Source organism: Panicum virgatum, chromosome 4N, assembly GCF_016808335.1.
Source record: "Panicum virgatum strain AP13 chromosome 4N, P.virgatum_v5, whole genome shotgun sequence".
Lineage (NCBI taxonomy): Eukaryota > Viridiplantae > Streptophyta > Magnoliopsida > Poales > Poaceae > Panicum > Panicum virgatum.
The window spans coordinates 36,499,328-36,512,359 of record NC_053148.1 but is presented as its reverse complement, the minus strand read 5'-3'; the positions used below and the strand labels follow the sequence as shown (position 1 = coordinate 36,512,359).

The 13,032-nt window shown below is 42.1% G+C and overlaps 2 protein-coding genes across 2 annotated transcripts; both read left to right on the top strand.

The window, feature by feature from the left end:
• The first annotated feature begins 4,527 nt into the window (after nt 1–4,527).
• LOC120669362 (disease resistance protein Pik-2-like) lies at nt 4,528–5,349 on the top strand. Its single transcript, XM_039949130.1, has one exon. The coding sequence runs from the start codon at nt 4,555–4,557 to the stop codon at nt 5,347–5,349; it is 795 nt and encodes a 264-aa protein (XP_039805064.1). The 5' UTR covers nt 4,528–4,554.
• Nucleotides 5,350–11,315: 5,966 nt separating this feature from the next.
• LOC120669361 (disease resistance protein RGA5-like) lies at nt 11,316–12,584 on the top strand. The gene has a single exon (XM_039949129.1). The coding sequence runs from the start codon at nt 11,424–11,426 to the stop codon at nt 12,582–12,584; it is 1,161 nt and encodes a 386-aa protein (XP_039805063.1). The 5' UTR covers nt 11,316–11,423.
• The last annotated feature ends 448 nt before the right edge of the window (nt 12,585–13,032 follow it).

Sequence of the window (13,032 nt, the reverse complement as noted above, 5' to 3'; positions counted from 1 at the left end):
ATACCCGGGCACCATGCCCGCATATGAAGTCACTACCCTAGCACCCCCGGGTCCCCCACCCTTCGGATGGACAGGTAAGATGCTAAGGCAAGCCCGAAAGCACAACGAACCGATATCCTTACCCAGATCATCTGGTCTAAGCAAGCAACTAGAATAACTTGATAAAGCACTGATCAAGGCTAAGCAAGCTAAGAACATAGCAACATAACCAAGAACGAACTCAATATGAATAGCATAAAGAAAGTCGGAATAAAAAGCCATACCAGAGGCTGAGGATTTCTCGCCGACCCCGAGGACGACTAGATTCGCTAAGGAGATGAAGTACTAGCCTAGCTCCACTATCCTAAGGAGTACAAGTCACAAGAGAGTGTAAAGAGAGAGGCCTTCAAGTGGTGTGTGTGGTGTGAGTGGTGTGAGGCCCCTTATATAGCTTCTTGAGGTCGGTTCCCACCAAGATAAATATGGAAACATTATCAACCGCCTTCAGGAGGATAAGATCAAGCTTCCCGTCAAAAACTCATCCTGTTTGGCTTATAGGTGGGGTCGGCCAAACCCCCCTGCCACCTCTGGCCACCGACCTTCTCTGGCACACTACCTGGTGAGTCCTGATGTCAGATGGTCGGTGCCGGGCTTGGTTGGTCAGTTTGATCTGGTTTGTGGGACCTCTTTTGTATGTGTCACACCAGACGTGATCGTTTGTGACTTCGTCTGCGTATTCGTCGTGTTTTCTTCTTATTCCGGACTTGTGCTCCTAAAATCATAAATCTTCAAAAACAACTGTGGAGCTAGGTTAGTGATACAAATATGCGAGTAAGAGGTATAGTTTTCCTTCTTTTATGAGTATAGTTGACGGTCATATTTCGCACTTAACGACTGTCAACAATGACCTGTATCAGCGACTAGGCACAAAAGAAGGGGAGAAGGACATTTATACGATGGCTAGGATCCGCAAGCGGAAGACACGGGACATCAACCAAATCAAATGCATCAAGGATGGGACAGATCGACTTCTAGTGAAGGATGACGAGATCAAGGGCAGATGGCGAGAGTAATTCGACAAGATGTTTAATAGGGAGAATGAGGGTACTACCTTTGCGCTAGATGACTCTTTTGACGATACCAACAGACGTTTTGTGAGGAAATTTCAGGAGGCAGAGATCGGGGAGGCTTTGACGAGGATGAAGGGCGGTAAAGCGATGGGCCCTGATGGTATCTGCATTGAGGTGTGGAGATGCCTAGGTGACAGAGCGATAGTATGGTTAACTAAGCTTTTTAATCTCATTTTTCAATCAAACAAGATGCTTGAAGAATGGAGAAGAAGTATATTAGTACCGATCTTCAAAAATAAGGGAGATGTTCAGAGTTGTACTAACTATCGTGGGATTAAGTTGATGAGCCATATGATGAAGCTCGTACTAACTACCGTGGGATTAAGTTGATGAGCCATACAATGAAGCTCTGGGAGAGGGTTATTGGGCACCGCCTAAGAAGAGTGACAAGTGTGACCCAAAACCAGTTTGGGTTCATGCCTGGAAGGTCGACCATGGAGGCGATTTTCCTAATACGACAATTGATGGAGAGATATAGGGAGCAGAAGAAGGACTTGCACGTGGTATTTATTGACCTCGAGAAGGCGTATGACAAAGTACCGAGAAATGTCATGTGGTGGGCTTGGAGAAGCACAAAGTCCCAACTAAGTACATTACCCTCATCATAGATATGTACAAGAATACGATGACGTTTGTCCGGACATGTGATAGCGACACCACTGCCTTTCCTATTAACATAGGCCTATATCAGGGGGTCAGTATTGAGCCCTTATTTATTTGCTTTGGTGATGGATGAGGTCACAAGGGACATACAAGGTGATATCCCATGGTGTATGCTCTTTGCTGATGATGTGGTGGTAGTTGACGAGAGTAGAGCAAGGGTTAATAGGAAGTTAGAGCTGTGGAGACGCACATTAGAGTCAAAATAGTTCAGACTTAGTAGGACCAAGACCGAGTATATGATGTGCGATTTCAACGCATCTAGGCATGAGGGTGGTGATGTTAATCTCGATGGGCAAGTGGTGGCCCAGAAGGACACTTTTCGGTATTTAGGTTCGATGCTACAAAAGGATGGCGACATTGATGAAGATGTTAGGCATAGAATCTCAGCTAGCTGGTTGAAATGGTGTCAAGCTTTTGGTGTCCTTTGTGACAGGAGGGTGCCACAAAAGTTAAAAGGTAAGTTCTATAGGACAGCGATTCGCCCGGCGATGTTATACGGTGCTGAATGTTGGCCTACAAAAAGGCGACATGTCCAGTAACTGAGTGTAGCAGAGATGCAGATGTTGTGGTGATTTTGCAGGCACACAAGGAGGGATAGAGTCTAGAACGAAGTTATTAGGGAAAGGGTAGGGGTGGCACCAATTGAGGAGAAACTTACCCGACATCGGTTGAGATGGTTTGGGCATTTCCAACAGAGGCCTCCGGAGGCGCCGGTGCATAGTGGGGTGCTAAAGCGTGTCGATAGGGTAAAGAGGGGTAGAGGTAGATCTAAACTGACTTGGGACAAGTCTGTTAAGAGAGACCTTAAAGATTAGGATATCTCTGAGGAGGTAGCTTTGGATAGGAGCGCTTGGAGACTAGCTATCAACGTGCCTGAACCGTGACCTTTGTGTCTTTTAGGTTTCATCTCTAGCTTACCCCAACTCCTTGGGACAAAAGGCTATGTTGTTGTTGTTGACCATGCTACATTGAGAAAGAAAAATTCACAGTTTTGCAACAATCAACATTGGTGGCTCCATACATGGAGGAGCACAAGAAGATGGTGTGAACCAAATACCCTTTAAAGTCTGAAACCTGGATTACAAAGCATCACAACAATACTTTTGCCACCTAGTTGTAGAATGAACTCATAGGCAATGATGAAATTCATGAGCAACTAGCCTGGCTGCCTAAGGGTCCATCCAATTCAATCTTGACGTACCAAGGATATGAAATTATTGGATAAACATTTTACCCAAGAGCCCAAGACAACAAAAGCTACAATCAAAATAGTGGTGTCGTATTGATGCCACAGACTCTAGTGGACAAACCAACTCATATTTTGGTTACATTGAGGAGATCTAGGAACTCGACTATGGACCGGTGAAGATTACTCTATTTCGTTGCCAATGGGTGAAGCCGACCGGAAAAGACGTCGACATCAACGAGTACGAAATAACAATAGTAGACCTCAAAGAGCTTGGCTATCGACATGAAGTCCTTGTTAAGGATGTCAGTGAAGTTTTCTATGTGAAAGATATGTCTAGCAAACACAAGGATAAGTCTAGTAATAAGTCAATGATTGTCAAGTCAGAAGGTGATGAGCCAATGCACCACAATAGTTTTGTCAGATAAAAGAAAAATTGTGGGAGTCGACGATGTCATAGATGAAGAATATAACAAGGTTTAAGAGATGACTCCGTTCACAATTGAGGTTGACACAAGTATCCTTTTAGCACAAGATGAGGCTTCCTATGCGCGCTATGATCATAATGAAGGGACGATTGGATGGAAATGGCACAAAGCGATGCGCTATGTTCGCTTGACTTGTCAGCCAACCAGCCAGCAGTACTGTTCTCTCATACTAAATCAGCACCAGCCACTAACTACCAGCCAGTCAGCAGTACTGTTCTCTCATAACAAATCAACACCATCCATTAGCCACAGCCAAGCGAACACAGCGATACCAATTGAATTTACTCAGTTGCATACAATGCATCTTTTTTATATATTGAACAGATCTCACCTGGGGCCTGCCCCCATCGTATGTTATTTGGTACGATCTGGATCTAAATCTTTCAAATCCAGTTGTTTATTGCTAAGCACTGAGTTACCATCTAGATTCACGCCAAGACTGACAGCTGATGTGTGCTCCATGTGAGCAATCTGCAACGGCTATAACAGGACGACGACACATTTAGAGAAGCGAGCCTCAGTTAGAGTAGATGATCACAGGGCACTGTAGAAATATAAAAATCTGTCTTGTCTCCCCACCACATAGTATTACAGTATTAACTAAGCAACGGTGGGGCTACCTGAGGTATGTCATTCGAAGGCACAGTACAGGTTTCTCTTAGATGCAAAGTTTGATCTCATCTAACAAGCTGTTCTACCTCTTTATTTTCCGCAAATGTGCAAGTGAGGTATAGTTTGGAAGGGTGAAACCTCAAGGTACTTACAGCCAACCGACGAAGCAGCCACACCACTCTGGAGATGCAGGCATGTAGCATGGGGCATTGGAATGGTACGGTGGCGGCGCAAGGATGTCTCTGTGTGCTTTGACTAGGATGCTGTAAGCAGCCTGGGATGGTAACGGCGGCAGCACAGGTATTTGATTTCCATTCGCATATACTCTGAAGTTCACTCTTAATTGCCATGAAATAAGATTTGTTTTTTCCATGTATACAAGTACCATCATTCAGTTAATTATATCACTGATGGCATCCTTAACATGAAGTACGAATATTGTAGGTACGTCAGAGGCAGTTAGGGAGCCAAAATAAAGCGGTAGCGCCACAAAGAGATGGCCGAAATAATGGTGAGCGCTTCTACTGGAGTGATGAACTCCCTGCTGGGTAAGCTGACAAACCTATTGGGGGAGGAGATCGGCAAGTTCGGAGGCTCACAAAAGAAGCTGCAGTTTCTCAGTGAAGAGCTTAGAAGCATGAACTTACTCCTTGAGAAGCTTGCTGATATGGATGACCTTGATTGCGAAACCAAGTACTGGAGAAACCAAGTGAGGGAGATGTCATATGACATCGAAGACATCATTGATGACTTTATGCTTCACAAAGAGGATAAAAGTGAAACTAATGGGTTAATGCGACGTTTAAAAACGTTGAGGTCTAAGTATCAGATTAGTGGACGTATCAAAGAGATAAAGATTTTGCTGCATGACGCCAGTGAGCGGCGCAGGAGATATAAGCTTGATGAGCGTATCACCAGGACAAGCAATGTGGCCATTGACAAGCGAGTTATTGCACTCTATGCTAATGTTGCTCATCTTGTTGGCTTGGAGGGGCCAATGAATAAGCTTGTAAAGTGGCTAATTGATGGGTACCTAGAGTTGAAGGTGGTATCAATTGTCGGATTTGGAGGTCTAGGCAAGACAACACTTGCAGATCAGGCATACCGTAAGCTGCAGGACCACTTTGACTGCCGAGCATTTCTCTCAGTGTCTCAAAAACCTGACATTAAAAAAATTCTTAGTAACTTGCTTTCGAAGCTTAGGAAACTTGAGGAAGAACCTTCTTGTGATTCTTGCGAATTGCACGATCTCCTTGACAACCTCAGGAATCGTCTACAAGATAAGAGGTGATTTTTTCTTGGCATTTCTCATATATAATACTTTCTCCGTTCCAAACTACACCTCACTTCAGTTTTGTTCTAAGTTAAACTTCTTCAACTTCAACACAATTTCTTGAAAAAATCATCAACATGTACAACATCAACTTAGTTCCATCATATCTTGATAATGCATTTGTTTAGTATTGTAGATGCTATTATATTTTTTATATAAACTTGGTCAAAGATGAATATATTTGCTTCAGGATGAAACTTAAGTGAACTATAATTTGAAATAGCGATACTACTCTAGTTGCATGCATTTAATAATAAGTGCTCACTAGCTGCTGGATGCATTTGATAATAAGGTTAGCAACTAATCAACTTAATTACTATGTTTTCCTGTGTCAGTGCATGTCTTGATGAATTCTCAGGTATTTTATTAGTGCGGATAATTTCATAATTGCTTGTATGTGAAATCCATTGCTGTTAGCTTCTGTAGTTCATAAGGATGGAAATAGGGATGGGTCGGAGTACGATTTTGTATTAGCTCCGGAAGGTGGTTTAACAAAATGGTGCATAACTATGCAGGCACCATTTGTTTTTGAAAGGAATTGGTGTTCGTAGGCTAAGAGGGGGAGGGGGTGAATTAAGCAACTAAAAACCTTAACCTATAGCTCCAACTAAATTGCACAAAACATAAACTAAAAAATGATATCTAAATGTGCAACTATGGTTCAACTAGTGTGAAACCTCATCCCAAAAGAGTTTTGCAACTTAGAGCATCTCCAGCAGTTTGGCAAATCGAGTTGCCATCTTTGATTTTTGGCAAAAACGTTAAAAATACACCTCCAACAGTTTGGCAAAAGACTTGGCAATTTTTGGCAACTTGGGAAAAACCAGCCTCCAGCGCGTAAATATACGCGCGCGGCGCGCGGTTGGCATCGTGGTTTCTAGTCAGGTGGGAGGGTGAAAAAAGAAATAAATAACAGAGAAGGGTTCCTGATTTAAGTTTTCAAGAGGTGGAAGGGCATAAATATAATTTTGTTTCTCTCTCAGGGTTGCTGATGTAAGTTAGATCTGGATTTGGCAAGTGAATTATGCCAAACTGTTGGAGATAAGCTCTTTTTTTACTTGGCATATCTTTTTAGAAGTTGGCAAAACACAAGATATGTCAGGTAAAATATGGAAAACTCTTGGAGATGCTCTTATAGACAATCCTACCTTGATGCTACTCTAAGAAATTAAATTACACAAGTTGCAAGTATGAAACACGGAAACATAAAGGAGGGGGAGAGAGGAAGCGAACCTTTCACACAAGAATGTATCTTGTGGTATCGGTAGGCACTAAGCAACCTCCTAGTCCACGTATTTGAAGCACTCACTAAGAGTACTGCTCTCAGCCACCAAGTCTCTCCCGGAAACCTTAACTTTCCACTAAGGCTAGGGCACCATGGCTCATGCAAAGTTCCCGGTCACCTTTATCCCACTTTCCACCAAAGAGCTTCTTCATGAAGGATGGGGGTTTCCACATCCCCCGCACAAAGATGTCGACGCCGCTCCACACCAAGCCAGAGGGTCGAAGATGTAGCCGGCGAGCCACCAAAGCTCTAATAGGGCTGGCCAACCGAGACACAAGCTTGGTTCACTCCTACTACCAGCCAGAAGGCAACTACACCTTGCACACTCATTCAAACTTGAACTAGCATAGCACTCTCACTCACAAAGCTTGTGCTAAACCTAAGGATTTGATCAATTGGCTCTTAGATGGCTTGGTGACGTTCTTCAATGTGTGTGTGTGTTTTCTCTAGACTCCAGCAACCTTAAATGACCCGGAGTGAGGCGTATATATAAACCACCAACTCAAGAGAGCCAAAACTAGTCGTTATGCCAAAATTGCATATAGCATTGGTTCAACCAGTCGCACACAGTCTGATACTAGCTGTTGGACCTTCTGATAGCTGCTGATGCTGACGTGGATGCACCAACGCTTGCACCGATGTCGTGTCAGTTTAACCAATCTCCAAGACATGTGCCCTTGCTGCTTGACATCCCCTCTGGACAAAGCCAGCGTCATTGCACCGACGCCTCTTGATTGCACCGTCGGTTTAACCAATTGCACTAGGTTTTCTTCACTTTGCCTTCACTTCCGTTGTTCAATGCACCGATGCTCTCTGCTTTAGCACTGTCAGTTTAACCGGTTAGGTCTTTCCTGGTGCACTTGTGCATCCAATGGTCAGACTAATGCACCAACGCATGAGTCGTCGGTTTAACCGGTCAAGCTGACCTTTCCAGTTCTTGATTGTGGTTTGCAACTATAATTGCACCGACGATGTCATCTTCCATACCGTCATTTCCAATGACGCTTGTATTCATGTTGCACTTTGTTCAACTCGTCTCGGCTGTCATTTGGACACCTCAATATATTCTATCTTTGGGTTTTCACCATGATTTGGACACCTGACAGTGATTTGGACATCGTGGATATGATTTGGACTACATCTATGAGACTTAGAAATCCTACGAATATGATCTCACAAACTTGCTAGTCCCATTGATTATGTTGTCACACAATCAACAAAATCACAAACTATGACCTAATTGGGCCATGTTCCTTATAGTGTTCCTAGTAATTTAATGAGGAAGTAGCTATAGATCGATGCTAAAACATAACCCCTAAAAGATTCATTGTGTTTTTATGATTTACCAATACTAAATGCAGTTTGACAAAACTCTTTCTTCTGTTCTAAAAGAGAAAGATAAGCGATCCACTATATGAGATGTTTAACCGCATACATGGATTAAATCACCTAAGGATGTTAGTTGTCCTTTGGTGCTCCACACACTCAATCCAGCATGGCTGCCACAGTTACAACCGATGCACCTCTGCTTGCATATCCATGTGCTGAAAACAAATGTGCCCCTCCTCCCTGCAAATCTGCCATCGTAACCTTGTTTTTGTCTAGCAGTCCAAACTTCTTCGTTGAATGTGTCACACTATATATAACCATCCACCAGTTCTGAAATTATCTGTGCCGTGGGTTCCTTGTTTGACTACAATTGTGTCCTCCTACCCATGTTGCCGAAATGTCGAGTATAGATTGGAAAGCTAAAAACATCATTACTTCTTCCACTACTACAGAAACCCCTTTTTCTCCCCGTCCCCAACCCCATTTTACCTCATACAGCTTCCTTACCACCCCACCTACACAACACACGTGACTCTATATGGGATCCTTTCCTTTTGAACTAACCTATGAAGGACCCTAGTCTGAGTTGGTGATACCAATCGGGACTAAAGAATCCTTTGGTCCGGGTTGGAGCCACCAACCGGGACTAAAGGGTAATCCGGATTGGTGGCTCCAGCCGGAACTAAAGAGCCCTTTCATCCCCTAGCCTTTAGAACCGGGACAAATATTCATATTAGCCCGGGTCCAATACTTGCTGGGACAAATGTAAGCGATCAAAGCCCCTTTCTGCAGTATTGTTCCTTGATTTCAGAATTAATGCTACCCATGCTGTCGGGTATCTCTCAATATGCAGAGCCTGCTTCTTTTTTTTTGAGATCAAAAGAAGAATTATATTATATCAAAGCTGAGTACATCATTAAGATGCACGCAACACTCTCAAAGTACTCATGCACTAAGCAGCTCCAAATCTCAATTCCAAATCTGTGTAAAAAAATCAAATAGAAGGCCACACAGGCATAGGCTCAGCAAGCAGGCTGAGAACAAGCGCCCAAAGAACAGCGACCAACATCCCTGTAGGTTGGAACAAGCACAATCTTCTTCTTCTTCCTTCTTGCATCTTTCTTCTTCCTCTTTCTGCCACCGATGAAGAAGAGAGACTGATCCCAATCTATCCGATCCAAGACTGATTGACATCAGCTCGAAGGACAGACTTATTCTCACAAACCCTTCACCATGGTTGGATCTAACCACGACAAAACGGAGAAGTGACTGGAGAAAATTATTCCACAATGACGGCACCATCCCCTCCTCGATGGCGCCATCCGAAAACCTAATTCTCCATGTCATCGCTCCAAGCAAGTTGCCGACACTATGATGCCGCCACCTCCTTCATCTTGAAGGCTAATGATTGTCCTAACATATTCATAACTGGGCCTAACATAATAACACCACTCTCAGGGGTGTGTGTTTCATTACACGGGTTGCAAGAGTACCATATCATTTCTATAGGTTTAATTTAATGAATAAAACAATTATTCACAATACACAGCTTTACTTCACAACTTCATATGCTAGCCATATAATTTAATTATTGCATTGTGTTCAAGGTAATAAATAGTGTTCATAGCACCCGTATTAGTGGTAGCGGACCTACTGCTACCTCCAAGCGGTAGCGGACCTAAAATAGCTAGTTCAGACTAAGCGTCCACTATTACGCTCAGCGCTGCTATTGCTCATGTTAGGCCACTATTTGCTACATTTATGGTGTAAGTTAGAATGGATGTGGATCAAAAGGCAATTAGAATATTGAAACGATGTCTTAGGCAAAGATAAATGATGTTTTTCTTCATTGATATGAGAATTTAATATTAATACGTATCCATGCATCTTCTTAATTACATCTATTTATTTATGTTTCTTCGTGACTCATGTAGCATGAAATGTAATGGCTAATTAAAAACTTCTGAATTTTTGAAGTAAACATTATGTTAATATTCATATGCTGCAGATTTTGAGTATTTTTCGAATTCCAATGTTTTGATTTAGCACCCGCTACCCGCAATACACTATAGGGACACTAATCCGCTACCATGCCGCTATATGCTATTTAATTATTACATTGGTTGTGTTGTCCACATGAAGTGTGTAACCGGTAGCAATTATTACTAAATTAATTATTCGTTCCTTCCACATTTATAAGGCACACATTGGTTGTGTTGTCCACATGAAGTGTGTAACCGGTAGCAATTATTACTAAATTAATTATTCGTTCCTTCCACATTTATAAGGCACACACGCATATTAAGATTCAAACCTTCCCATCTATGACCAATAATTTGACTATTAATTTTTTATTTTTATAATATAAATTTATATGATTGGATTCATAATCAAATATAGTTTACAATGATTATAAATTTATAATCATAAGTGATATAAAATATGATAAATAAGTGGTCAAAGTGTTGTTTAGAAAATCGTGCCATGTTCCACCATGCCTTATAAACGTGGAAGGAGAAAGTACTTGCACAATAGTCAAGGTCTATACGGGATCAGCAAAAAGGTGTGATAATGAAACGAATCACTCTCGGTGGAAGTTTCATTCTACTTTCAAACCCAACTTTTCTCCCTCCTTATAAATTTCATGCCATGTCACAATTTTTTCCTATGTGGCATAGAATAAAACTCCTAAGAACCTTGCATTGGGAATAGCCTAACTGAAGCTAATGTGAGATGGAGAGCTCATGACCTGTAAAAAGATATCTAATGAAAAGGAAGCCTCATCCACTAGAGGGTGTTTGGTATTTATAACTAAAAATTGATGATCAATTATATATAGAGTTTACATCTTTCTTTAAGAAATCAAGAAATTTTTTGAATATAGATTGTAGAAATTGTGTACTTTCTTAGTATATAACTTCACATACTAAATATGCTTGAACTTCCTAATTTCTAGTTGTAAATCAGTTGGCGTGTCAACCCTGTTCAAAATAATGGCTAGACTTTTTAGAAATTAAAAAGGAGGCTTCCTTTGTTTTGCAGAGCAATTAAACTGTGATTTTTTTCTGTTCATGTGATAAACTATATAGTGCCAAGTTGCCTCAAAGTAAATATTATTATATGATAATCTGGTAGGATTTATTCAATTTGAAACCTTTATTAATTGATTTTTTTCAAGAAGGGAAATTTTTTATTGATTTTAATAATTGATAATACACATGGTGAAGATAACTAAATTTTCCAGTGTGGTTGGTTTGAATGCCAGTTTAATGGATGTTCCGTTGAATTGTTTTACAGGTATTTCATTGTTATCGATGATTTATGGGATACAAAAGCATGGGATGCTATCAAATGTGCTTTCCCCCAAAATAACCGTGGCAGTAGAGTAATAACAACCACCAGAATTCAGAGTGTGGCTATGGCTTGTTGTTCCAACAGTCGTCAATATATTTTTAACATGGAACCTCTTAGTGAAGCAGACTCAAGGAGATTGTTCTTCGGTAGGATTTTTGGTTCTGAGGATTCTTGCCCTCGCCAACTTCAAGATATTTCTTTAGAAATACTCAAAAAGTGTGGTGGTTTGCCACTTGCAATCAATAGTATAGCTAGCCTTTTAGCTAGTGAAGCTATAAAGAAGGAAAGGTGGGCACATGTGCGGGATTCTTTGAGCTCCATCCGTGGAACAAATCGTACCATAGAAGAAATGAGACAGATTTTGAACCTCAGCTACAGTGATCTTCCACATCATCTTAAGACATGCTTGCTATATCTTGGCATGTATCCGGAGGACCACCTTATACAAACGGTTGATTTGGCACTTCAGTGGGCAGGTGAAGGTTTTGTTGGAAAATGGGAGGGACAATCTGCAGAGAAGGTTGCAAGAAGTTACTTGAATGAGCTTATCAACAGGAATCTTATTCAACCTGTGAGGTTTGGCAACAACGGCTCTATTGTGACAGTTTGCAAAGTTCATGATATGATGCTTGATCTTATATTGCTCAAGTGTGCAGAGGAGAATTTCGTTGCTGTCATAAATAACGCAAGAGCAATCATGGAGCTGCAACATAAGGCCCGTCGAATGTCGCTCTGCTTGGAAGGTACAGCTAAAAATGATGACACATTGCTATCAAGAAAGGCATGTCTTTCACAAGTCCGTTCAGTTGCAATCTTTCGGACTTCTCAGTGGATACAAATTCTGCCACTGTTCAAGGTTCTGAGAGTTCTAGTTCTTGACTTTTATGTTTATCCCAGTGTGGAGAAAAGAAACATCGACCTGACAGGACTTTGCAAACTGTACCAGCTGAGATATATAAAGATTGAAGGCTGTAAAAAGTGTGAGCTGCCAAGGCAAATTCGACAGCTACAATACTTGGAAACATTTGATATAGATAATGGACGAAGCATTCCATTAGATATTGTTCATCTGCCTCGCTTGTTGCATCTGAGAATTCCAAACAATGCAAGGCTACCAGAAGGGATCAGCAACTTGAGGTCTCTACGTTCTCTAAACTTATTTGATCTAATGAATAACTCCATAGACAACATTAAGTGCCTTGGAGAACTTACCAATCTAATGTAGGGAAACGGGTAGGCTACGCTAGCATCACTACCGCATAAACCCAAGATACTTGCGAGTAGAAGATCATAGATCGTTACCACTAGACGCGCAGCGCAGCGGAAGAAGTCGCGCGTCGATGTAGAGGAAGTAGTCGATCACGTCCCACAAACCGAGCTCCTCGTACTTGATCCCAGCAGCCGATCAGCGCAGCAGTCGCAGCAGCGCCTCCATGGAGTCCACACGTACGGGGATGAAACGCCGGGCGTCGGTGTGCTAGCACCGCACGCACGGCAAGGGCGGCGGCCGAGAGAGAGGGAGGGGCGGCGGCTAGGGAGGTGGCGCCGCTAGGTCATCTCCCCCTAGCCCCTCCCTCATATATATAGGGCGTACTAATGGGCTTCTATCTCATAGGCCCATTAGTAACCCTAATCCCTCTTGGATCAATATCCACTTGGGCCTTTAAACCGTA

Bases quoted from the DNA above. Each gene is read 5' to 3' on its own strand.
- LOC120669362 (XM_039949130.1), top strand. From the start codon at position 4,555: ATGGCCGAAATAATGGTGAGCGCTTCTACTGGAGTGATGAACTCCCTG.
- LOC120669361 (XM_039949129.1), top strand. From the start codon at position 11,424: ATGGCTTGTTGTTCCAACAGTCGTCAATATATTTTTAACATGGAACCT.